The 26,771-nt window shown below is 54.5% G+C and overlaps 2 protein-coding genes across 2 annotated transcripts in view; one reads left to right on the plus strand and one right to left on the minus strand.

Moving 5' to 3' along the window:
* Positions 1-5,509, plus strand: part of UNC5A (unc-5 netrin receptor A) — a gene marked incomplete at its 5' end in the record, with an annotated part of 62,418 nt that extends 56,909 nt beyond the window's left edge. The window contains 7 exons of the mRNA XM_082651500.1: positions 1,951-2,038; positions 2,264-2,432; positions 2,601-2,834; positions 2,964-3,113; positions 3,198-3,362; positions 3,993-4,171; positions 4,409-5,509. Of these exons, the coding sequence (XP_082507626.1) occupies positions 1,951-2,038; positions 2,264-2,432; positions 2,601-2,834; positions 2,964-3,113; positions 3,198-3,362; positions 3,993-4,171; positions 4,409-4,574 (1,151 nt within the window). The 3' untranslated portion in view covers positions 4,575-5,509. The remainder of the gene's footprint in view (positions 1-1,950; positions 2,039-2,263; positions 2,433-2,600; positions 2,835-2,963; positions 3,114-3,197; positions 3,363-3,992; positions 4,172-4,408) is intronic.
* A 48-nt stretch (positions 5,510-5,557) lies between these two features.
* HK3 (hexokinase 3) lies at positions 5,558-25,832 on the minus strand. Its single transcript, XM_082651008.1, has 19 exons — positions 25,772-25,832; positions 22,872-22,993; positions 15,730-15,907; positions 15,366-15,520; positions 15,163-15,282; positions 14,983-15,078; positions 13,976-14,075; positions 13,713-13,896; positions 13,060-13,215; positions 12,675-12,908; positions 12,026-12,321; positions 11,783-11,922; positions 11,585-11,704; positions 8,928-9,023; positions 8,659-8,758; positions 6,604-6,787; positions 6,336-6,491; positions 5,943-6,176; positions 5,558-5,855 (listed from the first exon to the last, which is right to left on the minus strand). Exons 2-19 carry the CDS (start codon positions 22,965-22,967, stop codon positions 5,711-5,713), a joined length of 2,790 nt encoding a protein of 929 aa, XP_082507134.1. The 5' UTR covers positions 22,968-22,993; positions 25,772-25,832; the 3' UTR covers positions 5,558-5,710.
* Positions 25,833-26,771: the final 939 nt, after the last annotated feature.

The raw sequence follows: 26,771 nt of genomic DNA on the forward strand, positions 1-26,771 counted from the left end.
CACCGTCTCCCACCCTCCCCCAGAACCTCCTCCTTCCCAGTTTTCTCTTCCTCAGGCATGGCACAGCCGAGTTGCTCAAGACAGAAACTAGGGGTCACCTTGGCCTCCTGCCCTTCTTCACTTTCCCCCTTCACCTTCACACCAGCTTCATTCACACACTGATCCCATCATTCTTTCTCCTCAAATGCTCCTGCATCCTCCTGCTTGTCTTTCCTGCTGCCTCTCCTGGGCTAGGCCACCACACCTACCTCTCGTCTGAGTCACAGCTCCAAGCATTTACTCACTAGAGCCACACTTGATCATGTCCCTTTCTGGGGCTTCCACTTTTCCTTTCAAAGCCCACATGACAAAACCACAAGGACTCATCCCCTGTGGCCAGCTGCAGTGGCCTCTCCTCCCATGCACATTGCTCCTGCACTTGGCAGCCACGGTGGGCTCTCATGAACCCAAATACACTGGGCTGCCCTTTGTACATGCCGTCTCTCTGCCCCCATCCACTAGCTTAACTGCTACTTCTCCTTCGGGTCTGGTAGCTGTCCCTTTATGCCTCATGTCCCCCTCACATGGCTGCTAAGATGATGAGGTGAGATGGTCCATGTCAAGCTCTTAGAAAAAGGCAGGCGCACAGTGGGCGCTCAGTGACCATGCACCCTTCACTCCCCTGGTGGGGCGAGTGGCCAGGTGGGCTGTGCTCCACCCTGCTCTCCCCCAACACCCAGCATCCTTTGCTGCCGTCCACTTATCTGTCTCCCCGCGGACTGAATGCTTCATGAGAGCAGGGCTCATGGTTTTCCCCACCTTCCTGAGTACTCAGCATTAGCATTCACTGAATGAGTATTTGAGTGAGGGTACCCCCGCCACAGAGAGCATTCACACGTGGATCACCGAGACTATCACCAACCCTGGCAGCCGGTACCAGGAGGCAGCACAGGATAGAGAAGGGAGCAGTAGCTGCAAATACACCACCACTGGCTTCCCTCTCTGTCCTGGGCTTCAGTTGCTGGGAAGTTGTGATATTCCAGCCACCCCACCTCAGAGCTGCCCACTCTGGAGAGCACGCATATGCTTTTGGACTTGGTGGGATAGCCATAGAATTTCTTCCCCTCTCCCTGTCATGAGCCTCTGAGGCCCCTCCTGATATAGGGGCTCTCTGTCCTAAAAGGGCAGGAAGGTGGGGCAGGACCGCTCCTTGCCATCCCCAGAGTGACTCCCCAGCCCCTGGCCTCACCGTGGCCTGCCCCCTGCCTCTCCTCTGGAACCACCTCTCCCCAGCAGATGCTTTCTGATGCTGCCCCTGCAAGACGCTGAGACAAAGGCGAATCAGCCAGACAGGACGTGTGTGCAATGGCACCCAGACTAGGGAAGGTTACCAAAGTAGGCAAGATTGTTAAAGGCCCCAGCCCCACCTGCAGGGGGCCACTGCCCAACAGGGAGCAAAGTCACCAGAGGTGGGGTGCCCACCCAGAGGTGGCCAAGCCGAGGGAGAGAGGAGGAACGTGAGCAGGCCAGGAGGGGGGAGTACTCAGAGGCACACTTAGGGTGGTGGCTCCAGAACAGCCAAGTACGCAGCACAGGCTAGGCCCACAGGCCAAGGGCCTTAAATATCCAGCCAAGGAGCTGGACTCGACCCTGGAGGCAGGGAAGCTTTTAAGTGGATGATGGGGCAGGTAGGTACAGTGTACCTGGGGGTTCCAGAGTTTTCTGTGCCCAAGCTAACTAGGCAAGCATTTCCCACCTGAGTTCCCTCAGCCACTCGGGGTCTCCCTGACTCAGCTTCATGCCTGTGCGGGTGGTTGGCCAGCCTGGCAGTCCCAGTGGCACTTCTGTTCCCAGGCCAGGCTGGCGCCAGTCAGTCCTCAGAGGGAGGCTCAGGGAGGGACTGGCGGAGTAAGGTGTTTGGTGTCTTTGCAGCCCTGGTAAGCCCCGGCTGTCCCCCCCGCTCTGTCACAGGCATCAGCCTCCTCATCCCCCCAGACGCCATACCCCGAGGAAAGATCTACGAGATCTACCTCACACTGCACAAGCCGGAGGATGTGAGGTGTGGGCATGGGCCCTGCTGCTGGGACTGGGTGGGTCCTGTCCTTTCCTGCTGTCACCGTGACGCCCCTGCCCACCCCACTATTGGGCCTGGTCTGGCCTGGCCCGAGGGAGGGCAGGGGAAGAGGGGCTCCTAAGCTCCACCCAGCTCCACAGCCCCTAACCCCAGGGTCCCAGGGTGGCCCACTGATGCCTTTCCCTTCCCACCCATATTTCCCCACTTGAGGTTGCCCCTAGCCGGCTGTCAGACCCTGCTGAGTCCCATCGTTAGCTGTGGGCCCCCCGGAGTCCTGCTCACCCGGCCAGTCATCCTCGCCATGGACCACTGTGGGGAGCCCAGCCCCGAGAGCTGGAGCCTGCACCTCAAAAAGCAATCCTGCGAAGGCAGCTGGGAGGTGAGCCCCAAGCCTCCTCCCCACCCCCCACCCCCCACCCCCAAGCTCAGGGTGGTGTCTGGCTTCCTGCCTGGCCCTTGAGCCACGCCCCCCCCCCCACAACCAGTCTCCGGCCACTCCTCAGAGCTGTGGTTGGCTGCGAGCTGACCCACCAGGCCCTGCCTGCAGGATGTGCTGCACCTCGGCGAGGAGGCGCCCTCCCACCTCTACTACTGCCAGCTGGAGGCCGGCGCCTGCTATGTCTTCACGGAGCAGTTGGGCCGATTCGCACTGGTGGGAGAGGCTCTCAGCGTGGCCGCGGCCAAGCGCCTCAAGCTGCTTCTGTTTGCCCCCGTGGCCTGCACCTCCCTCGAGTACAACATCCGAGTCTACTGCCTGCATGACACCCACGATGCACTCAAGGTACCTTCCAGCCCCACCCTGCCACAGGGAGGCCGGCTCTGACGGCTGACCACCCCTGGCCCTAGGGAGGGGCCAGTAGAGAGGGGCGCTCCCAGCCCCCAGGCCTGGCTGACACCTGGGGCACTGCAGGAGGTGGTGCAGCTGGAGAAGCAGCTGGGAGGACAGCTGATCCAGGAGCCTCGCATCCTGCACTTCAAGGACAGTTACCACAACCTGCGCCTGTCCATCCATGACGTGCCCAGCTCCCTGTGGAAGAGCAAGCTCCTCGTCAGCTACCAGGTGCGGGCGCTCAAGGTGCTTGGAGCTGGGCACACCTGAGCTGGGCACACCTGATGCCACCTCTCTGTCACCCCCCACCCCCAGGAGATCCCCTTTTATCACATCTGGAATGGTACACAGCAGTACCTGCACTGTACCTTCACCTTGGAGCGCGTCAGCCCCAGCACCAGCGACCTGGCCTGCAAGGTGTGGGTATGGCAGGTGGAGGGCGACGGGCAGAGCTTCAACATCAACTTCAACATCACCAAGGTGGGCAGCACTGCCATAATGTGCTCCCCCACTGGGCCTACCCTGCCACCAAGCCCACCTCCTAGAAACTGCTTGGTAGCTCCCTCCAAGTCTCCCAGGGAGGGAGGTGCAGATGCACATGTAGACAGATGCAGACAGATGCTGTTGGACTTGGGGAGGAGGAGATGGGAGCAGCAGGGAGAGGAGGGGGAGATGGAGCTGGCCTGGGGACCTCGGAGGACTTCCCTGAGGAGGGACTTTTACTGGGCCTGGAAGGATGAGTAAGAGTTAGACAGGCAGCAATGAGGGAACTGAATGTGGAGGACAGAGGCAGTGAGAGGACAGCAGTGAGTTCTGAGTGATCAGCAGAGTTCTGCTGGTCAGCAGAGGGTGGCAGAGGTGACCTAGGGAGGAGTGATGGGGTGGGAAGGAGAATGAGGTCAGAAGGCTCCTCTGCTCACTGGCTGTGTGACTGTGGGCAGGTCACTGTACCTCAATGCCCCAGTGAGCAGGGCCCTGGCCCACCGGGAAGCAACAGTGCCCACACTGTCCCCATGCCCTGAGGTGGTCCAGGCATTCCCCCAGCGTGAGGTAGCAGTGGGCTGGGCTGGGCAAGTTGTAACGGTTACCTCCACCCCTCCCCACTTCCAGGACACGAGATTCGCTGAGCTGCTGGCCCTGGAGAGTGAAGGGGGGCTCCCAGCCCTAGTGGGCCCCAGTGCCTTCAAGATCCCCTTCCTCATTCGGCAGAAGATCATTACCAGCCTGGATCCACCCTGTAGCCGGGGTGCCGACTGGCGGACTCTGGCCCAGAAACTCCACCTGGACAGGTGGGTGGGAGATGGGCAGGGAGGGGCTGTGAAGGCCACCTGCAGTCCAGCCTGGGTGGAGAGGATGGTGGGGGGGCGGTGGACAAGACACACTCTGGGGCCTGTGCCCCAGCCACCAGCAGCTGGGGCATCCCCTTGGCTGAGTGAGGGGAGGCCCTGTCCTTGGGTGGTCTAGGAGGGTAGAGGCTGCAGCCTGAGGGAAGCCAGGCCACTGACGGGCTCCCCTCCCTTCTGCAGCCATCTCAGCTTCTTTGCCTCCAAGCCCAGCCCCACAGCCATGATCCTCAACCTGTGGGAGGCGCGGCACTTCCCCAACGGCAACCTCAGCCAGCTGGCTGCAGCAGTGGCCGGACTTGGCCAGCCAGATGCTGGCCTCTTCACAGTGTCAGAGGCCGAATGCTGAGGCCGGCGAGGCCCACAAAGCCTACACTCTCACCAGCTTTGGCACCCGCCAGGGACAGGCAGAAGCCACCACCGGGGAGAGCTGTGTGGACAGGCCCCCTCCTGGCAGACGCTATCCCCTAACACTGGCCCTTCAGACCCTGCCCGCACTCCTTCCCCTCCATGGCCTGCCTGGCCGGGCTGGCACTGCCACCTGCTCCGACTCTGCCCGGGGCCCAGGGTGGACAGTGCCTGGAGCCCGGGCTGGGCCCAGCCCATCTGTGTGTGTGTATGTGCGTGTGATGCTACCTCTCCTCCTGCCCCAGCCAGGGGGCCGCATACACACGGGCATACATGCACACGATGGGCTCGGGACGTGGCCCCCAGAGCTCCTGCCTGAGCTGGACCTTATGCAAACATTTCTGTGCCTGCTGGGTAGGGGCACATCTGAGGGGCCTGGCTCCAAGCCTGTGGGACTGAGGGCCACAGCTGAACAGGGGGCGGCCCCTGGATTCAGGCACACAACTACACACGGGCATGTGCCCATGCATGTCCCGTGTGCTCCTGTCACATGCATCCCCCCACACATGCATCTCATGCTGTACACCTGGAGGCTGCTCACGTCTCTCACGCCCGGTGTCAGTCCACATCTGCCTCTCACATGCTGCCCTTCTCCCACCCACCCAGGGACACCCAACGGCTCCTCTCTGATCCCCCCCTGCCCCCAGCCACGAGGAGCCCTGCCCGACGGGGCGTGTGAATATGCAACGGGAGTCCCGGGCTGGACAATGGCGAGTGTGCGTGCCGTGGCGTGCCCGTTCTTGGGGCTGGCCGGTGCCCCCGTGCGGGGCCTGTCATGTGAAGCTTGTGCCCTGACTCTGTTTTAAGTGCATTCGTGCACTTACACTTGGCCTTATGTACACAGCCTTGCCCGGCCGCCAGGGCGCGTAGGGATTTTAGCGGACGTGAATGTAAATAAATTATATATATATATTGCTAACCCAAGTGCTACTTCTCTCAGGGAGAGTTAGGGGTCCAGGCCAGTGGCCATGGAGGGGTCATACATGGCTGTTTTGGAAGTCCTGGGTGTCTGGACCTGGCTGGGGGACAGATGGGGTCCCAGCCCTGGTCCAACAAAGCTGGTTGCTGGAGACTTCTTCAGACACAGGTCATCTGGGCAAGGCGGCAGGCAACAGCGGTGACCAGGGCTGCACCTTTGCCGGACCCGTCCTCTGACTGCAGGAAGGTGACCACACAGTGAGGGGCCAGCTCCCGCACTGTGGCTGCCACCAGGCTGGAGAAGCTGTGAGGGGGAGAGGCCGAGGTGAGACCAGGTCAGCCGGGCTCCACCTGGCCATGCCTCCCTGCCCAGCCTGGTACCCAGACTCACTGAGGGTGCAACTTGTAGAGGGTTCCATCCACCCCCACGGACACAGTCAGCTCTTCCAGGCCCCGGTTCTCACGGATCTTCTCCACCACGGCAGCCACACCTGCCCCACAAAGCTGGGCGGCCCTCTGGGACACAGCCTGGCACACCTCCAGGACCATCAGGGCATCATCTGAGGTCAGGGACAGCCCCAGATCCTCCAGGATGGCTCGGACCTGCCTCAGGGCCAGGCTGTCACTGGGGACAGGAGGGAATAGAGCACAGAGAGGCAGGATCCTGCATGAGCGCCCCCTCTCATGGCTTTCTCGTCCTCTGGGTGCACCTCCCTCCAACCAGCATTCCACCCAATGATAGAGTCCTTTGGGAGGTGGAAGGAGATAATGCAGGCCTCAGCACCTTTCAATCTCAGAGAGAAACTTGGTCTTGAAGATGTCCCTGGTCTGAAGGCGCTGGGTCTGCTGGCCCCGGAAGAGAACTCCAAGGCTGGTCAAATGCAAGAGGGTGTGGCGCACAATCTCCCCCAGGTACATGCCACTGATCATCTTCTCAAACCTGCGTGAAAGTGTGTGTGCACACAGGGCAGGAGGCCCCAGCCCCGTGCCACCACCAGCCACATCACTAGTGCCAGCCACCACCAGTCACACCTGCCCAGCCCAACCCTCACCTCTGCTTGCCAGGGTTGATGGATGCCTGGTCCACACTTGCATCAAAACGGGTACTGAGCATGCTGAGAGAGCCATCGTCCCCAAAGGCACCCCACTCCATGTTGATGCACATGTGGCCTGAGTCCCCAGCCACACTTGCCACATTCCGGAGCTCCTCCATGTAGCAGGCATTGGTGCCAGTTCCTTCAGAGAGGCCAGATGGGGTGGAAGCCATTTACTGTTGCAGACAAGATCCCTCTGAGCCCTTCCCACAGAGATAGCAAAATCTGGGCTCATTTCCTACCTCTCCATCTCCCCATGCTCATTGGCCTGCCCAGAGCCCGGTCCTCCTTCCTTCCTCTCATCCCTTTTTTAGACCCTGCCACCATCAAGCCCCCCAGGACTCCACTACTTCCCCTACCAGCACCACCATCAGCGCATCTCCCATGCTACCCCAGGGTGCTCCCAAAATGCCCGTCATTCACATCATTCCCCTGAGAGATGTGTGACAGCCCCTGCTGTCACATGGGTGAGAGGCCCAAGCCTTCCTCGACTGGCCTTCCAGGTCTTTAGTCAAACAGTAGGTGCTGGGTCAGGAACCGGGGACATAAAAATGAGACACAAGGAGCTCCACAGTGGCCAGAGGTTGGGCAATGAGCAGCCAACTCTGATACTTCCTGTGTGTGCCCAAATAGAAGTGCAAAGAAAAGCATCATGGAACATCCAAGCACAGGTGAGTCTTCCTGCCTAGAAAGTCAGGAAAAGCTACAGAGAGAAAGTGACATTTGGATTTGACCTTGAAGCCAAGAAGCTTAGACAGAAGGCATACCCTGGGTAAAGGCTTTTCCTTCTTCTCCCCAACACACAACCAGCTCTAAGCAGGTCTGTTGGACCCTGGAATTACTCCATCCAGTTGTTAATTCACACAGCAATCTGGGCCTGCCTCTCTCGAGCATCTCCCGGTGCCAGACACTATGTTCAAGAAGCTCCCAGTCTCCTTCGAGGCTGCCACATACCTCCTGCTCTAAGAAACGGATGTCCAAGGAGCTATGGGATCCCTCCTTCCCTATCTAGCCAAATTCCTTTTTTTCTTTTCAAGGCTTTCTTTTCAAGTCTCACTCATGTCGGGACCCCTTCCTTTCTGATCTTGGCTTGTTGCCCTGGCATTTAGAGTCAGATTCAGCTCTCTCTGATGGCCACGTGCTCTTCTGGATTCAACCTTCACTAAACAGTTCCGAGAAGGCAGATATTTTCCCCTTCTTTATGTGTCTTCCTGTCCCTTCATCCAGCCCCCAACTGGCCACAGGAGAGGTGCTTAATAAAAACTTAGAATCTTGGGGACTTCCCTGGCGGTCCAGTGGTTAAGACTCCACACTCCCAATGCAGGGTGCCCGGGTTCGATCCCTGATCAGGGAACTAGATCCTGCATGCCACAACTAAGATCCCTCATGCTGCAACTAAAAAGATCCTGCGTGCCACAACTAAAGATCCCATGTGCCACAGCTAAGACCCAGCGTAGCCAAATAAATATTAAAAATAAAAAAAAAAGACTTAGAATCTTGGACTATTCAAAGAACCATCTCAACTCATTCTCTGCACACACCCATCCCATCACTGGGGTCCCACCCAATTCCAAATACTCTGTAGGCCATGAGCCAGGCATAATGCTACACTTTGTCCCCTCCCATTTCATCCTCATAACCCCTTAAGATAGGCATCATTATTATCTCCACCTTAGAGATGAGGAAACTGAGGCTCTGGTGATTTGCCCAAGGTCATACCAGTGGAAGTGGCAGAGCTAGTATTTCCACCCAAATCTGTATGACTCCAAAGCTCACATTCATTTAACAGATGGGCAAACTGAGGTTCAGAGAATTTAAGTGACTGTGAGTCAGTAGCTAAGTTGGGCTAAACACCGAAGCTCCAGACACTCAGCCCAATAGAGTGTTCCAGGGCCCCACTGAGTCAGGTAAGAGTGATGCCACATCCCCAAGGCCAGGGGAATGTTCAACTCAACAGGAGGCAGTAAATTAGCAACAGGCAGTAGGGGCACAAAACAGCAGGGCCCTCCTCACCTACGATGAGGCCAACCTCGCAATGGGGGTCCTCGTAGCCACAGGACATCATGGTCCCCACCGTGTCATTGACAATGGCAACCACATTCAGTTCCACTGCCTGCACACAAAAGGATGCTGCTAGTTGCTGGGCAACGTGGTCGTCACAGCAAATAGCACTGGACCCAGAGGTCTCTACTACAGAGGGCCCCCCACATCAGGCAGCGGGAGACCCTTTGCTCCCTTCAAGGCCTGTTACTCCAAAGCACCTCTGCAGGCAGACTACTTACCTGTCTGCGCCTGATGGCTTCCCGCAGCAGACACACAACATCTTGGCCCTCACAGTCAGATGCATTGAAACCCTTTGTCCAGTTCAGGAGGATGCCCTGGGGTGGGACCAAGAGGAAGCAGGAAGCTAGAGTTCCCTTGGAATCTCACTTTGCCTCCCCAAAGCCTGCATCCCATCAGAATGCAGTATATGATTCCTTCCCCACATAGGATTCTGTGCCTACTCTGTCATACGATTAAGGGCCTTGCCTTCTGCCCCCTCCCAATTCCCCAGGAGGATTCCAGTGTGAAGAAACCTATTAATAACCATCCAACCTACATCTTCTACTTTTAGTGCCAGAATGCTCAGATAGTTTGAGGGTCTGGCCATTTTAAGACATCTGCCCAGGGCTTCCCTGGTGGCGCAGTGGTTGAGAGTCTGCTTGCCGATGCAGGGGACACGGGTTCGTGCCCCGGTCCGGGAAAATCCCACGTGCCGCGGAGCGGCTGCGCCCATGAGTCATGGCCGCTGAGCCTGCGCGTCCGGAGCCTGTGCTCCGCAACAGGAGAGGCCACAACAGTGAGAGGCCCGCGTACCGCAAAAAAAAAAAAAGACATCTGCCCAGAAGGAATGGCCCTTTGTAATTGGGTTAGGAATTAACAGATCTGGTAAAATGAGTGCTGTGTGTGAGAAAGGGAAGGACAGAGAAGGCTCAGAGGTCCAAATAACAGCAGCGTTTGCTCTTCCAGAAAGAGCTAGCAAGAGTCACTTGAAAGGAAGGAATTCTCAGAGTTAGGACGGAGCCGTGTCAATGGGAGATTCACATGCATGTTCCAGATACGAGTGAAGGATGAATGGAAAAGCCAGAAACCAGACACCTGGGCAGGACAGGAGGGGACAAGACAATTTACTGTGAGAAACTGGCCTTAAATTGTGAACTTAGTAATGGGGGCCTAGCTGTTCTTTTCTTATTGTGCTTCCTCTGAGGGAGAGGGCAGGGGAACTATTCCACCCACCATTAGGAGAAAATGACTGCTCTGCCCAAAGTAGACGCATGGAGAGCAGGTCTGGGAATCTTTGGGGCAGGAGACTTTAGACATATTAACTGACATTTCCCCCAGTAATATTTCCCTTTATTCCTTTCCCCATAAAACCACAAGATAGAGTGTTCTGTGCTCATTGTCTCAAAAACAGAAACCAGAGAGAGTGAGAGTGAATGAGAAGGAGAGCCAGATCACGAGTAACAGCAAAGTTTCCCCACTCCCAGATGAGAGAAAGACCCCCTGGTTTGGGGAAGGTGAGGTGGGCAGGAGTTAGAGCCAGGTTCCAGATGGCTTCCTGAGAAAGATGTCCTAGGCCCTCCACCCTGGGCATGCCCCTGTGGGGAAGGGGAGGATACAGAAGGGATTTGGATAATCTGAGAACAGAGGCAGCCTCTGCCCTCCTTCCCCACAGAGGGGAAGGTAAGGTATCAAGGGAGTTGTCAAGACCCAAGAGAGCAAGATGCAGAGTCCAAATGGCTGGGGCCTGGACGTTTCCCCCACGTCCCAACTTGTCTGCACATTCTATACAGCAAAGGAGGGGCCCCTACCTGGATAAGGGGATCCCTGAATTGATTACCATTAAGTTTTCACTCCTGAAAAGAATGTGGGCTCAACATAGAAATTAAATTCTGTTAATAGGACCGTGTTTCCTGCATGCCTGATTTTGCACAGAGTCCCACCTGCTTCTCACACCTTACAAGGAATAATCAAAAGGTGCCAGAATAACTCAGGCTGGAGGAAGCAGATGAGCAAAGAGACATTGCTGACTGCATGATCCAAAGGAAAGCAGAGCACAGAGGCCCGTGTCTGAGAGGTCAGAGCAGGAGCAGAGGGTAGGCGAAAACCATAGGAAGGCTGGTTGGAGTAGAGTAGGCAGAGCTTCCCAGAGACCACAGGTGTGGAAGAACCTGGTGGGCACTTTCAGGGCCAGCAAGCTCCTCATCACAGGAGCTTTTCAGCAGAAGTTGGGGGTGTTGAGGAGGAGATTCCTGGGAGCTTGGATCAGAGGTCTGGGAGGAGCCGTCTCCATGGCAGGCCTTAGGTGTGTGCATGAAAAGTCTAGCATTCCTGATGAAGGATGCAGAGGTGTGCGCTGAGTGGATGTTGTGTCTAGACCTGTGCCCGCCCCTCTACCAACCCCAACCAGGCCCTGAGAAGGATACCAGCAAGGCCGGGAATAGGAAAGAGGGCAAAGAAACCATGCAAACACAAGCCCCTTTGAGAGACAGAACAATCTGCTCTCTGCAGATACCCTCGGCATTACAACAGTGCTGTGAGTGAGACAGCCAGTGTGTCCTCTGGTCAGTCCCAACCTTGGCCTGCACTGCTCCCAAGTGCCCAGACCTAATGCTGGCTCCACTCTCCTGCCCACTGGCAGCCCCCAGGGGTAACCATGTCCTTCTCCATCCCACGCCTTTTCATGGCCCTGGATTCCAGGCCATTTTACCGCATCCCATCCACCTGGGCACATCACATCTGGAGAAACTGAGGCTGGGTGCAGGCCCAGCCCAGCAGTGCCTCCACCCAGCCCTCTCCCTAGCCCAGGAAGCCCTCTCCAGGCCTCCTGCCCACTCCAAGAAGAGTATGTTGGTGGAAAGCCCCTGAGGATGGCTTCCCGCAGCCCTCCCTCTCTCACCTGGTCCAGGCCGAGCTGCGTACATGGGAAGGAGAAGGTGAAACCCAGGGGGAGGCTCTGCCCACTCAGGCCCTGCTTCTCCTGGAAGTCCACGATGCAGTCCACGATGTGGTCAAAGAGCTGAGGAGTGGAGCAAGTCAGGGAGTAGACCACTTGGCCCTTCCCCGCCCCCTGACATCAGCTCCAGGTTGTGGGTACCTGCTGCCCAGAGCCCTGGGCCACGCACTCCGGGATGGAGTAGATCTGGCTGGTGATTTGCACACCTCCAGTGGCCACATGCACCAGGAGGACCCGGAAGTTGGTGCCCCCCAGGTCCAGGGCCAGGAAGTCCCCACGCTCTGTGGGGCAGAGACCCTCAGTGCCAGGTCAAAGCTGGAAGCTCCACCCCCACACATGCTGTGACCCCCAGGAGCCCATGTCCCATTCAGGCCAAGTCTTTACCACTGCCATCAGGCGTGTCCCGGACGTAAGTGGGCAGCATGCGGAGGGAGGAGGCTTCCCCTTGGAGTCCCTTGGCCATGGCCTCTCGCATCTGTGCCTGCACTGCTGCCAGCTGCTCACGGGTCAACCGGAATGGTGCCAGGGTCTCCTCCAGCAGGCACCGGTGGGCAGCCAGGCGGGCAGCCACAGCAGTCACCATTGCCACACCCTGGCCTCCCCCGTCCACAGAGGGTATGAAGGAGACATCACATTCGGGGGCCAGGAGCATCACTGTCTCCTGCAGGATGCTGAGGAACCTACACAGACACACATCAGGTGCACCCTGGCTTGGCACCTGGCCCTGACCCCCAGGGCTTGCAGAAGCCCTGGGCTCCCTCACTTCAAATCAATTCAATTCTAAACCCATCTATGCACCAACCATATGCCCAGTGCCCCCAGTGACACCCTCCCTTGCACAACCAAGAGAAGTCTCTTTCTCTCCTCTGACCTCTTCTGGCCTCCCCAGCCCCTGTCTGTCCTCACTTTGCTTGGGTGCCATTCATACCCATCGGCTTGCACCAGTGGTACCAGAGTGCCCTCTGGGTGTGTATCACAAACACACACTTGTTCCTGCTACCTGCTAACACAGGATCATCTGTATTCCCAATACCTGGGGTGTCGCTCAAACACTCGGCCTCCAGTGGCCACAGCGATCTGAAGTGTCTGCTGCTCCCGGCTGTGCTGGAGACGGGAGAGGACGGCAGCCAGGGCAGCTGCACAGAGCTGGGCAGCCCGCGTGCACACAGCCGCGCATACGTGCTGCACGAACTCGGCATCTGAGGCGCTCGGGTTCAGGCCCAAATCCTGCAGGATAGCATGCACACGGGCTGCCCCAGCAGAGGGACTGGCGGGGACAGGGTGCTACTTTGGGGCTGAAGTAGCCCCAAAGCTCCCTGCCCCCACCAAAGCTCCATGGCTACCTCAGGGAAAGAGCATCCTCCCCATTCCCAAGTCAAGAACCCCTCTGTCGCAGCCCACTCGCCTCCCGCACTCACTCCTCTATCTCAGCCACATGTTCCAGGAGGATGCCGCCTTGCCTTAGCAGGGCAGGAGAGGTGTAGCCGCCAAAGAGGACCCCGCACTGGGCCAGGTGAGCCAGCACCAGCCGCACCAGCTCACCCAGGTACAGGCCCCCGATCATCTTCTCAAACCTACAGGCAGGAAGGGTGGCTGGACAGAGCCTTTCCTAAGCCCTCAGCCCACCTGGCCCCACCTCCAAGAACTCCCAAAGAGAGGTCATTTTCTTTGCGGTCCCTGCTGAAGGGTCCAGAAGCAAATGGCCTCCTAGGAGACAGTTGGGTGTTTACCCAGACCCCACTGCCCCCTCTGGCTTAGATTAGGTTCATGGGGGCTCCTGGAGGGTAGAAGGACCCAAGGAGGGTAGGAGACTCTTTGCTTGGCTACTCCCAACCCCCAACCCCCAACCCCTGCCAGAGCTGGCCAGAGTCAGGAATAAGGGAGGGCCAAGAGTTAAAAACTCTTCGTTCTAGAACCCATTCCTTCTTTGAGCCTGGCCAGGGCCCCCCAGGATGCAACCTGGAGAGCCTAGGAGCAAATGAGAGGGAGGGGCCTAAGGGCTGGAGTACAGGGACAACAGAGCGGGAGGGGAACAAAGCAGTGATGGGGCTAGAGCAGAAGGTTAGGCCACCTCTGGGCACCCAGATTCAGAGACTCGTGGTCCAGGGTGCGGTCGAAGATGGTCAGCACTGGCCCCAGGGCCCCATCATCACTGAAGGAGCCCCACTCGACGCTGATGCAGACTCGGCCCCGGTCCTCGTCTAGCACTGCCACATGCCGTGCCTCTTCCATGTAACACGCATTGGTGCCAGTGTCTGGCAGGGACACCCCATCAGGGCCTGTCCACCAGGCCTCCAGGCCCTCCATCCACCATCACAAATGGCTGTGACTCACCTACAACCAGCCCAACTTCACATGGCCCAACCCCTGGCTCGCAGCCCATCATGGTGCCCACTGTGTCATTCACCACGGCAACTACATCGATGCTGTAGGTCTGGACAACAGAGAGGACAGAGGTCAGGGAACCTGGGGTATGGGCAGGGCTGGGGCCCTGGCTTTGACGGAGACACACAGAGTCCCTGAAATGCGTGTCCGCATGCCCCACACATTTGCGTCACATATGCTCTAGGCCTTCCCATCCTATAGAGGATTTTCCTCCCATCCCACGCCTGCCCCTTGGCTCCTCTGCCCCCAGCTCAGGCCCTGGAGGTCTCAGGGGCTCTCAGGCTCAGCCATCACTTCCAGAACACCAGTGCTCCCCACAGGACCAGGACAAGGGTGAGCAAACATGTCACCTTGAAGGCTATGCTGTAGACACCTCTCTTGCTCACCCTGGTCCTGGCCTGGCTCCCCAAGCCTGCTCCTCTCAGCCCTGACTTCCAGCTACTCACACAGCACCGTGGTGGTTAGTCGGCACAGATCCAGAGTGGCCTTTCTCAGGCATCCAGACTTTTGAATATGCCCTTCTCTGAAATTAGACCTTCCTCCCCAGCCCCAGCTTATGCACCTGGCAAACTTCTCCTTCAAGTCTCTGCTCAAGTCGTAGTACACCCTTCCCTGTGCTCCCACAGTCATCGGAACCACATTCTCAACAGGGACAATCTTTTATTGGAATGCTTTCCCCACTAGACTTGTGAGGTCTCTGAGGACAGGGTCAAGTCTTTTCATCTTTGTTTCCCCCTACAGTCCTGAACGTTTATTTGACCTTTCTTAGCTTCAGTCTCCTTACCTATAAAATGAGAATGGTAGCAGCATTTACCCGAAGGTTACATGGATAAAGAGTATAAACACGAGAGGAAAGCAGGCTCTCCCAGAAGCATAGGAACAGCCTACATGTGCTGGGCCCAGGCCCAGGCCCAGACCACATGGGCATCCCTCCCTGCTCCCCTGCCTCTACTCACTCCCTGCCTCTGGATGGCATCTCGTAGCAACTGGACCACATCCTGGCCTTCCACACCACTGCACCTAAAACCTTTGGTCCAGGAAATGAGGGTGCTCTGGAGGCAGAAAATTCAGGTCAATCCTCCAACAACCTTCATGGGGCTGCAGCCCCTCCACCCACTGTCCCTGTAGCCACTCACCTTGTCCAGCCCTGTCTGGTGACAAGGGAAGGAGAAGCTGAACCCAAGCTGTAGACCCTGATTGCCCACGGGGAGCGCATCCAGAAACTCAGATAGGCAGCGGGCGGCAAAGTCAAAGAGCTGTGGGGTGGGTTGGGGGCTTAGCTCTGCCCACTGGAGCCCCAGCTGCCCCCGGGCCCAGAGCCTGTGCAGTGAGTGCTCACCTGCTGACCAGGACCCAGCATCACCTCTTGGGGGATCACAAACTCCTGGCTTCGGGGCTCCATCTTGTGCCCCTCAATGCCCATCAGGGTCACCCACAGAACACGCAGTGAGGCCCCTGTGGCTCCCAGTTCCAGCACCACGAAGTCTCCTTGCTCTGTGGGAAAGCAGGTCACAGAAAGGCACGCAGCTGGTGAGAGCAAGCCCTCTTCTTCCCAGAAACATTCCCAAGGCCTGTGAAGTCTCATCAAGGGACCTTAGAGATGGGGACCTTAGAGATGGAGAAAGGGGTAAGGAACTCCCCCCTCCCCCAGATCAGAACCCTCTTACCAGTCCTGGCCACCCATGTTAGTCTATACCACCCACCAGTGCCATGTGGGGTAGACCCCACATATGTGGGCAGCATTCGGACAGCAGGGGCAGGGCTGGCCTGCCCCTTAAGGGCCTGCTCCATGGAGTCCAGTAGGCTGATTTGGATCTGCCGCAGCTGTGCCCCTGTCACCTTGAACTGCTGCAGGCATTCCTGTACCTGAGGAGAAACAGGCCGACATCTGGGCAGGAGCCCTGTTGGCCTAGCGAAGTTCCCCCACTCCAAACAGGACAGAGGTTAGCCTGGCCCAGTTCATACCTCCCTTCCCTAGCCCAGACCAGCACCCCTCCCTTAGCTTCCCCAGGGGCTGGCCTGAGCCCTGCTTGAGCCCACTGTGAGCCTTGCTGAGCTCCCCAGCACCTGCCCAGCCTCACTCCTCGCCTCTTCACACACTGTGGCTTTCTTGCCGCTCACAGCCTACACCAGCTCCTGCACCCTCAGAAAGCTCCTTTCTGGTGGGAAGACCCACCCACTTCCTCCTGCTCCATTCCCTGTGGATCCTTTCAGCTCCTTCCAACCCCCTCTACTTCTTTGAATTCAGGGCTGGCAAGACCTCTCCCCTGTCACCCCACCAGTGATTTGCTCTGGTTCCCCAGGACCCAGAGCCGAGCTGCTCAGTGAATTGTTGTTAGATGAGCAAATGAATGAACAAATGTGTGGATGAACTTCAGGTTCAGGGGCTTCCCTCTTCCGATACACTCCACTCTGGAGCCCGAGCAAGCCCAGCCAGGAGAGTTTGGGGGCCACACCATGGAGGACAGTCCTCCCACAGTTGGCCATCCTTCACACAGACATTGACTGAGCCCCTAATATGCACCCAGCACTATTCTAAGCACCATACACTGCACAGCCAGCTGAGTCTGCTCTTGTGGAATTCAATTCCAGTGTAGGGGGCAGAAAATAAGCACAGAAACATGTAATATGGTTCTGGTAGTACTGGTAGAAAAGAAAGGTAGAAATAGAAGTTCAAGAGTGACCAGGAGAGGAAGAGGTATTTTTGGATATTGGTCAGGGAAGGTCTCCCCGTGGAGGTGACCTAAATGAAGGAAAGGAATGAGCCATTTGAAGATATGGGGGAAGAGCACAAAGGGTTTTTCTTCAGAGCAAGGGGACGGATTTGGGGGAAGGCTGGCCAGGCGCAGATCAGAGTGAAGGGAGTGGCTGGCAGACAGGGAAAGCAGAGGATGGGACACCAGGTTCTTTTCCAGCAGAAGCTTGAGTTGGGGGAGCTTAAGAAAAGCTCCAGTATCTCACTTCTGTGTGGAAACTTCCCTGGGACAACCCTCTGGCCTGTCCTTCAAAGAGGCCTCAGCAGCCTCCCTGGGTTTTTCAGAGGGTCCCAGCCCCCGACTCCATTCTCCCAGGCTTAGCCTTTCCTGGGTCCCCACTGCCTGTCTCATAGGAATTCCATTCCTATGACCCGCTACCCCACACTGGGCCCGTATCTATAAAGTACCACTCAGGCACCTGGATAAGGAGGCAGGGAGAGCCAGGGAGGAGAGGCTGCCAACTGAGGGAGATGGGGGCAACTCAGTCCCACCCCTGCTTTAGGAAAAGAATGGGAAACAGATCCTTAAGGAGGCAAATGATCCTAACTGGAGTCCAGATGTTCAGTTCCATATTCACATTACTGCTTCCAGTAGCCATGCATGCTAGGAGGAGCTATTCCTGAGTCACAAATGAGGAAACTGAGGCTCAGAGAGGTATAGTCATCTGCCTAATCCAAGCAGCTATTAAGGGGCAGAGCGGGACTTGAACCCAGATCTGACTGCAGAGATGTTTCCACATAAATGTGAAGCCTTATAAAAACTAATAAAAACACCTGAAAAGAACCCAAAGCTGATGAAGTTGGCAGCAAAGAAACCCCCACAGGACATGGGATGAGAAAACTTAAATCTGAGTCCTTGCCCTGCCACTTCCTGGCTATGTGGCCCTGGGCAAGTTAAACTTCTCTCTGACATGGTAAGACTTAACAAGAGAATAACAATACTCAAAAGCACCCAGGAGCCATGTCTTGTTCATGGCTGTATCTCAGGGCCACAAGGAGTGGCTGGCTCTCAGGATTTGTTGACTAAGTGGTTGTGGTGGCATAAGAAAGGGGATAATGTATGTGAAAGTGTAAAGTGCTGTTCAGATGTGAGGGGTGTTTTATTATTGCTTAATGACAACATCAGAGTTATGGAGAAGTCAGTGGCTTGGGTAGATCGATGTTTTTCTTCCTTTTCCTCCCAGCTGCAGTGACAGGTGCAAGAGGAGTGACTATGAGATGGCAGAAGCCTCAAGAAACACAGGAGGACTTCCCTGGCTGACACTGGTGGGCGCACAGCAGCCAGGAGAAGCTACTGGAGTCTCCCCTCAACCTCCCCCAAGAAGAGTGGGGAGAGACCTCAGCCAGGAGAGTGAGGAGCAAAGCATTAGAGAGAGGGTGGATTCAATGCGGCCTCAATGCTGGATCCTTTGACCAACTTGCTGTGTCCGTCAGTCAGGGCCCACCTCATCTCTCTGAGCAGGTTTTCTCCTCTGTCAAGCAGGAACAAAAATAGCACCCACTTCTCAGCGATGTTTTGAGGACTGAGAAGACAGTAGATGTGAAGGGGTGAGACAGTGGCTGGCCTATAGGACATGGGTTCCCTTTCCTCAGAGCACAAGGTAAAACTAGCCTGGGGAGCCTGACTCCATGACCCCTCTGGTGACAAAAAGAGTCCTGGCAGAAGGCACCAGGAAGGAACTCAGATGGGACTGCGTTCCGACTACACGTGGTTCTTAGATCATCATGGGAAGGGGAGCTGAGGTTGAAGCCTGCAGTGCTGAGTGGGGGCCCAAGGCCACAGGAAATTTGGCATCCATGTGAAGTCCCCCCAAAGCTGAAGAGACTTGTCTTTAAACTGCAGGTGTGTGCAATAAAGCCAGCAGGGTGGGTGTGGGACCAGCGCCAGAGTCTCAAGAGAGTGGTGTAAAGTGAAAGAGGTGATGGTGGCAGGCCCTAGAGCAAGCCCTGGCAGGGCAGGCACCGCGGCACAGTCATTGCACCCTTCTGTGGCCCAGCTAGGGATTGTGCACAGAAGAAATGTTTACAGGGTCTGGGGCAGACGTTGGACAAGGGTGAAGTGGGAGCATGAAATGCAGTGAGGGGGGACGCCCCTCTAGTTTGGGCAACAAGCCAAATCAAGCAGGTTTCAGAATGGGCTGGAAAGCTAAAGAAACTGCAGGGAACGATACAAGAACCCTTTCGTGGATGCCTCTCTGTGCAGGTCCTGTATCTCCATTAGCTCACTTAATCCTCCAGGGGTGGGAGGATTAGACTTTATTTTCCTCCATTTCAGTGTTGACGAAACAGAGACGAAGAGATGTGAATTGACTTACCCGAGTGTTTCCTGCTAGAGGGTGTGGTAGGGAAGGGCTTCTAAATCTTGGTCAAGATGACAGAAAAAAGAGAATTTCACTCTGAGCTAACCTGAGGCACAATAACCTTGCTGCACAACCTCCAAGTTGAGTTCAGCACTGAAATTCTCTCTGTGTGCCTGACTTCAGTGGCCGTGTTGAGGGGTGAAAGATGTGCAGGAATGACTTGAGAAGTGGGAAAAGGAAGGGCTTTAAGAACACAGCTTTCGAGACTTCCGGGAAGATGGCGGAAGAGTAAGACGCGGAGATCACGTTCCTCCCCACAGATACACCAGAAATACATCTACGCATGGAACAACTCCTACAGAGCATCTACTGAACGCTGGCAGAAGACCTCAGACCTCCCAAAAGGCAAGAAACCCCCCACGTACCTGGGTAGGGCAAAAGAAAAAACTAAACAGAGACAAAAGGATAGGGACGGGTCCTGCACCAGCGGGAGAGAGCTGTGAAGGAGGAAAAGTGTCCACACACTAGGAAGCCCCTTCGCGGGTGGAGGCTTCGGGAGGCGGAGTGGGGGAGCTTGGGAGCCGCGGAGGAGAGCACAGCAACAGGGGTGCGGAGGGCAAAGCGGACAGATTCCAGCGCAGAGGATCGGGCCGACCGGAACTCGCCAGCCGAGAGGCTTGTCTGCTCGCCCGCCGGGGCGGGCGGGACTGGGAGCTGAGGCTCCGGCTTTTGTCGGAGCGCCGGGAGAGGACTGAGGTTGGCGGCGTGAACACAGCCTGCAGGGCGTTAGTGCACCGCGGCTGGCCGGGAGAGAGTCCGGGGAGAAGTCTGGAACTGTCGAAGAGGCAAGAGACTTTTACGTCCCTCTTTGTTTCCTGGTGCACGAGGAGAGGGGATTAAGAACGCTGCTTGAGAGAGCTCCAGGGACGGGCGCGAGCCGCGGCTAAAAGTGCGGAGCCCAGAGACAGACATGAGACGCTAGGGCCGCTGCTGCCGCCACCGGGAGGCCTGTGTGCGAACACAGGTCACTAGCCACACGCCCTTCCGGGGAGCCTGTGCAGCCCGCCACTGCCAGGGTCCCGGGATCCAGGGACAACTCCCCCGGGAGAACGCACAGGCGCGCCTCAGGCTGCAACTTCTCGCCGGCCTCTGCCGCCGCAGGCCCGCCCCACACTCCGTGCCCCTCCCTACCCCCCGGGCCTGAGTGACCCAGAGCCTCCGAATCAGCGGCTCCTTTAACCCCGTCCTGTCTGAGCAAAGAACAGACGCCCTCCGGCGACCTACACGCACAGGCGGGGCTAAATCCAAAGCTGAGCCCCTGGGAGCTGTGAGAACAAAGAAGAGAAAGGGAAATCTCTCCCAGCAGCATCAGAAGCAGCGGATTAAAGCTCCACAATCAACTTGATGTACCCTGCATCTGTGGAATACCTGAATAGACAACCAATCATCCCAAATTAAGGAGCCCTGTGGATGAAAGGCTCTTGGTGCTGCAGCCAGGAGTCAGTGCTGTGCCTCTGAGGTGGGAGAGCCAACTTCAGGACACTGATCCACAAGAGACCTCCCAGCTGCACATAATATCAAACAGCAAAAATTTCCGAGAGATCTCCATCTCAACGCCAGCACCCAGCTTCACTCAACGACCAGCAAGGTACAGTGCTGGACATCCTATGCCAAACAACTAGCAAGACAGGAACACAACCCCACCCATTAGCAGAGAGGCGGCCCAAAATCATAATAAGTCTACAGACACCCCAAAACACACCGCCAGACGTGGACCTGCCCACCAGAAAGACAAGATCTAGCCTCATCCACCAGAACACAGGCACTAGTACCCTCCACCAGGAAGCCTACACAACCCACTGAACCAACCTTAGCCACTGGGGACAGACACAAAAAACAACAGGAACTACGAACCTTCAGCCTGCAAAAAAGGAGACCCCAAACACAGTAAGATAAGCAAAATGAGAAGACAGAAAAACACACAAAAGATGAAGGAGCAAGATAAAAACCCATCAGACCTAACAAATGAAGAGGAAATAGGCAGTCTACCTGAAAAAGAATTCAAAATAATGATAGTAAGGTTGATCTGAAATCTTGGAGATAGAATGGACAATAGAATGGACAAAATGCAAGAATCAGTTAACAAGGACCTAGAAGAACTAAAGATGAAACAAGCAACGATGAACAACACAATAAATGAAATTAAAAGTACTCTAGATGGGATCAATAGCAGAATAACTGAGGCAGAAGAACGGATAAGTGACCTGGAAGATAAAATAGTGGAAATAACTACTGCAGAGCAGAATAAAGAAAAAAGAATGAAAAGAACTGAGGACAGTCTCAGAGACCTCTGGGACAACATTAAACGTACCAACATTCGAATTATAGGGGTTCCAGAAGAAGAAGAGAAAAAGAAAGGGACTGAGAAAATATTTGAAGAGATTATAGTTGAAAACTTCCCTAATATGGGAAAGGAAATAGTTAATCAAGTCCAGGAAGCACAGAGAGTCCCATACAGGATAAATCCAAGGAGAAATACGCCAAGACACATATTAATCAAACTGTCAAAAATTAAATACAAAGAAAACATATTAAAAGCAGCAAGGGAAAAACAACAAATAACACACAAGGGAATCCCCATAAGGTTAACAGCTGATCTTTCAGCAGAAACTCTGCAAGCCAGAAGGGAGTGGCAGGACATATTGAAAGTGTTGAAGGAGAAAAACCTGCAACCAAGATTACTCTACCCAGCAAGGATCTCATTCAGATTTGATGGAGAAATTAAAACCTTTAGAGACAAGCAAAAGCTGAGAGAGTTCAGCACCACCAAACCAGCTCTACAACAACTGCTAAAGGAACTTCTTTAGGCAAGAAACACAAAAGAAGGAAAAGACCTACAATAACAAACCCAAAACAATTAAGAAAATGGGAATGGGAACACACATATCGATAATTACCTTAAATGTAAATGGGCTAAATGCTCCCACCAAAAGACACAGATTGGCTGAATGGATACAAAAACAAGACCCATATATTTGCTGTCTACAAGAGACCCGTATGCTAACACATATATATGGAATTTAAGAAAAAAAAAATGTCATGAAAAACCTAGGGGTGAAACAGGAATAAAGACACAGACTTACTAGAGAATGGACTTGAGGCTATGGGGAGGGGGAAGGGTAAACGGTGACAAAGCAATAAAGAGGCATGGACATGTATACACTACCAAACGTAAGGTAGATAGCTAGTGGGAAGCAGCCGCATAGCACAGGGAGATCAGCTCGGTGCTGTGTGACCGCCTGGAGGGGTGGGATAGGGAGGGTGGGAGGGAGGGTGACGCAAGCGGGAAGAGATATGGGAACATATGTATATATATAACTGATTCATTTTGTTGTGAAGCTGAAACTAACATACCATTGTAAAGCAATTATGCTCCAATAAAGATGTTTAAAAAAAAAAAAAAAACACACAGCTTTCTACAAGAAAAACCCTGGAGGGTCCTTTCTAGACTTTGGAGATGAAACACCTCAGCTCAAGCTCCTGTCATGCCTTAAACTCAAGGTATGTCACCTCTCTAAGCCCCCTTCCTCGCCTGTAAAATGAGGAGATAATCCCCACCTTGTAGTGGTGTGGAGCCTTGAAGGAGAAAGCTACTAGATCAGATATGAAAGGCTCAGTAAACAGGAAAGGGCTGCATGGGTGTGAGCCAGTGGCCGCATGGCATCTTCTGCTGCTCCTGCTCTTAACAGCCTTGAATAGGCACGAGACAGGAACCCAGCGCTGAACTTACCAGCTCAGAGCTGTTTGAGGGGCAGGGCAAGCCTTCTTGGGGGCAGCTGGGGACTCCTTCCCGTTGCTGCAACCCTAGAGACCCAATGAAGTCCATGTGGTTCCACGGTGGGGGGTGACCTGCTATGGGAGAAAAGGGTTCCTGGGTGAACCACGTACTCCACAGGTTGTGATGAACCTCGGAGGCTGTGATACAGACCCTTAACTTTCTTCCTTCTGAAGGGGACCAGGAAGGAAGATGTGGGCAGAGCTCAGAATCTCTGACCATCAAAATCCTTTAGTAAACAACCAGAAAGCCCTCATTTTCCAGAGCATGTACAACAAAAGAGCACTGGGAAGGCTGATTTCTAATCCCAATGCCATTCATTCAGTCATTCATTCACATTTACCAGTCCCTAATGCCTAATGTGCCACATGCTAGGGTACAGACAAAGCAGACCTAGGCCACACCCTCAGGGACCTCACAGCTTTACCAATAATCACAGTATGACTGACACAGGCAGTGACAGAGATGGACTTGCTGCTGTACTTGGGAGTTCAGGGATGTGCTAAAGGTTTGGAGCAAAGGCTGTGAGGTAAGGAGAGGCCAAAGACCTGCTGGAGAAGCAAGCAGGCTGGCTTGGCACCTTCATGCCAAGTTAAGGTGTATAAATTTCCCGCTGAAGAGAGAAGTGGACAGGGGTGGATCTGTGCTTCAGAAAGGTGTTCCACTAATGCCATGACTTTGGGCAAATCATTTATGATTTCTTTGCATTTCAGTTTCTTCATCTGTAAAAAACAGAAGATAATATCTACCTTCACAAGGCTGTCATCAGAATTAAAAAGAGTAACAACAGGGAAAATGCTTTGGGAACTCTAATGTGCAACATAAACGTCAGGGTGGGTTTTGGAAGGTGGGGTGATGCTGAGCTGAAAGAGCCCTGTGCTCATAGCTGAGGATGCAGCTCCTCACAAAGCAGCCACACCAGGTCTCTCCATCTCAAGGCCTACTTTATTTTCATCTACATATAAATAAAATGGGGACCAGGAAGTTTCCAAAGGAGCCTTCAATGATTCAGGTGCCCTGCAGGGGTGGAAGAAAAGGGAAATGCAATGGAGGGCCCAAGATGGGCAGAAGGCATCTGGCTACTGAATTATTCCCTCTCCTCCTTTAACAGCAGAACTTCAGGAAAGCTACCTTCCCACCTCTGCAACCCCTCCCCACCTGCCACTCCCCTCATGTCCATGAATTTGCCCTCCCCATGGCCACCTATGATCTCCTGACTGCCCAATACCAGCCTTTTCCTCAGTCCCCATGCTTTCACCCTCTCTCAGGCATGCAAAGCCATGAGAATTCTCTTCACTGCAAAATTCTCTTCTCCCTTGGCTGCAACAGTCAGTCTTCCCTGGGCCTCCTTCCTGAGTCTCTCATAGTCTTCGTCAATAACTCCTTCGCTCCTCTCCTCTTAAACAATGGGGCTCCCAAATTTCTGGCCATAGTCTTCTCCTCCACACTCCCTCTTTATCTCACTCATCCCCAAGGTTTGATTAAAACCTGTGTGAAGGTTCCCAAATCTACCCGTCCTGAGCCAAATCCCAAATTCCAATGGTCTGTTAGCATCTCTGGATGCTAGAGAAGCCTCCTCAAACTCAACGGTCAAAGCCACATTCATTTCCTCCTTCACTTTTCCCCACGAAATTCTTCCCGTCCTTCACCTTGGCTGGAGGCATTCATGTTGCCGCTATACATCCCTGACCCTCACTTCCTCTACGCAATAAGTTCTCAGGCTGAAAGAGCTGAGAGCGGAAAGAGCTCCCATGTGTCTCCACCTCCCAGTTCCTACAGCCACTGTCCTAGACCTTCCACCCATCTGATTATTCCAACAGCCTCCTGATTGATATTTGTGCTCCCATGTATCCATCTCGCCACCTTACCCACACCAAACATGTTACCAGAGTGACTGTGCAAAAATAGATTTTATCATGTCATTCCCCACAATGTGAAGTAAGCCGTCACACTGTGATGGCTTCTACTGCAGACCCCTTCACACTGTCCTCAACCCAAGCTTCCTCGCTTGCTACTCCCCTTCATATTCCAGCCACATTGACTATGAGCTTCATCCTGTCTCCTGCTGTCCAGCCTTCGTTCACAGCCTTCCCTGGAATTGCTGTCTGAGTCATCTCTGCTTCTTCAATGCCCAGCACAGGGCTTGAAATAGGTAGGTGCTAGTACAGCTTTGAAAAATTGAGAGGTGGGGAGTTCTTATTCAGAGAACCAAGAAATCAGTTTCCAAAAAATCTCCCCAAAGTCACATATACCTACACTCAAGTTGCTGTCACATCTGTCAAACATATGTTCCATATATGTTAGAAGTCTGTTTTGAGGATAAAATGGGATAACTGAGGCAATTACCTTTGGGAGGGGCCTAGGGCTACACACATGGTAAGATTTCACTCTCCTTTCGAGGCCCAGCTAGCTCAATCACTCATTCACTCTTATTCATTTCTTCTTCTATTCAACATTTATTCAGCACTTCTACATAACAGAGACTGAAGCTTCCCCCAAGTAACCCCAGTATTTACACTCCCAGTAAATGTATTCATTTCTGTCTCTTCCAGCTGAGAGTTCCTGTGGGGAGGGACATGTCTGCCATATCACTAGATCCCCAGAACCCAGCCCAGGGTCTGGGGATGTTTGAATAACTGTGGGCCTCTTGGCTTAATTCAGCTGAATCAGCTACATGGAACGAGCCTTCCTTCTGAAAGGTATCCCAGGACCTCTGCCGAGGATAGGAAGCACTATCGAGGACCAACCAGCTTAGCCTTTCCAGCCTCCACCCATCCAGGATGGACTAAGCAGGAGAGATGAGGGTAAGGAAGGGGCTAGAGCTGAGGCAGGCAGGAATTAGAGGAGAATCTTACCTGGGAGAAGCAGCAGTTGGTCACTCTTCTCAGACCTGGGCTCTTCTCTCTCAATGAGACGTCCCACTGAACTGCTTTGTACTCAAAAGTGAAACTCACGAGTAATCTGACTTATAATGTCACCAAGCCCCACCCTCTCACAAGACACCAGCTAATTCAGGAAGATGCACTTCCCTCTGAGTCTGCCCTAAGAGGAGGCCAAGTTAGGCAGGGCCATGGTGCAAACTTAAGCAAGATCGCCACAGGAAGTTGGGAGTCCTGAAGTGGGTCAAGGAGCCTGGGATATCCCCTCTGCAATGCTGGGAGCTCCATCCATTTTACAAACACTCAGAGTCCGCAGTGGTTCATCCCTGGAAAGGAGCTAGAATAGCCTGGGAAATATGTAGTCCAATGGACAATTTTCCAAAATGTGTAACGACCTACTAAATGAACACGAGGCGATGTGGAAGCACAAGAGGAAGAGGCTAACTCTGCCCCAGAGTGGGCAGAAGTTGAGGAAGCTGAGCCCTGAAGGAAGAGTGGCAGTATGTCCTCACATGTACAAAATTGTGGAGCATAAGGCACCTTCATGGAATTGGGGTACAGCTCCAAGGACCTCAAGAGGATACATGTAGGTGAGGACACATGGTGGGAGAGGAGGCAGCCAGGCTGTGGAGTTCAGCCTTTAGTCTACAGGCCAAGGAGGAAGAGTAGGTTCACACCATGGGGCTTCTCTACTAGAAGGGGAAAAGGAATCTCAGCTGCAGTGGGGCTGTTGGCCACCAAGCTGGTTTCCCTGAACTAGTCTTCTTGAATGTACAGAAAGTTGGGGCAACACTGTGCCCACTGCTGTGGTCTAAATACTTTTGTTCCCCTCCCACCTAATTCTTATGTTGAAAACCTAATGCCCAAGGTGACGGTATTAAGAAGTGGGGTCTTTGGGAGGTGATTAGGTCATAAGGGTGGAGCCCTAATGAATGGGATTAGTACCCTCATCAGAGGCCCCAGACGGCTCCCTTGC

This window comes from Grampus griseus (genome assembly GCF_964374135.1).
Source record: "Grampus griseus genome assembly, chromosome: 3".
Lineage (NCBI taxonomy): Eukaryota > Metazoa > Chordata > Mammalia > Artiodactyla > Delphinidae > Grampus > Grampus griseus.

Excerpts from the sequence above, each read along its gene's own strand:
- HK3 (XM_082651008.1), bottom strand. The coding sequence starts at position 22,967 with ATGGACTTCATTGGGTCTCTAGGGTTGCAGCAACGGGAAGGAGTCCCC. Across the intron at positions 12,909-13,059 it reads CATGTGGCTGAGATAGAGGA|TCCCTCTGCTGGGGCAGCCC; the intron begins GTGAGTGCGGGA and ends TGTCCCCGCCAG. Across the intron at positions 5,856-5,942 it reads CTCTACAAGTTGCACCCTCA|CTTCTCCAGCCTGGTGGCAG; the intron begins GTGAGTCTGGGT and ends TCCCCCTCACAG.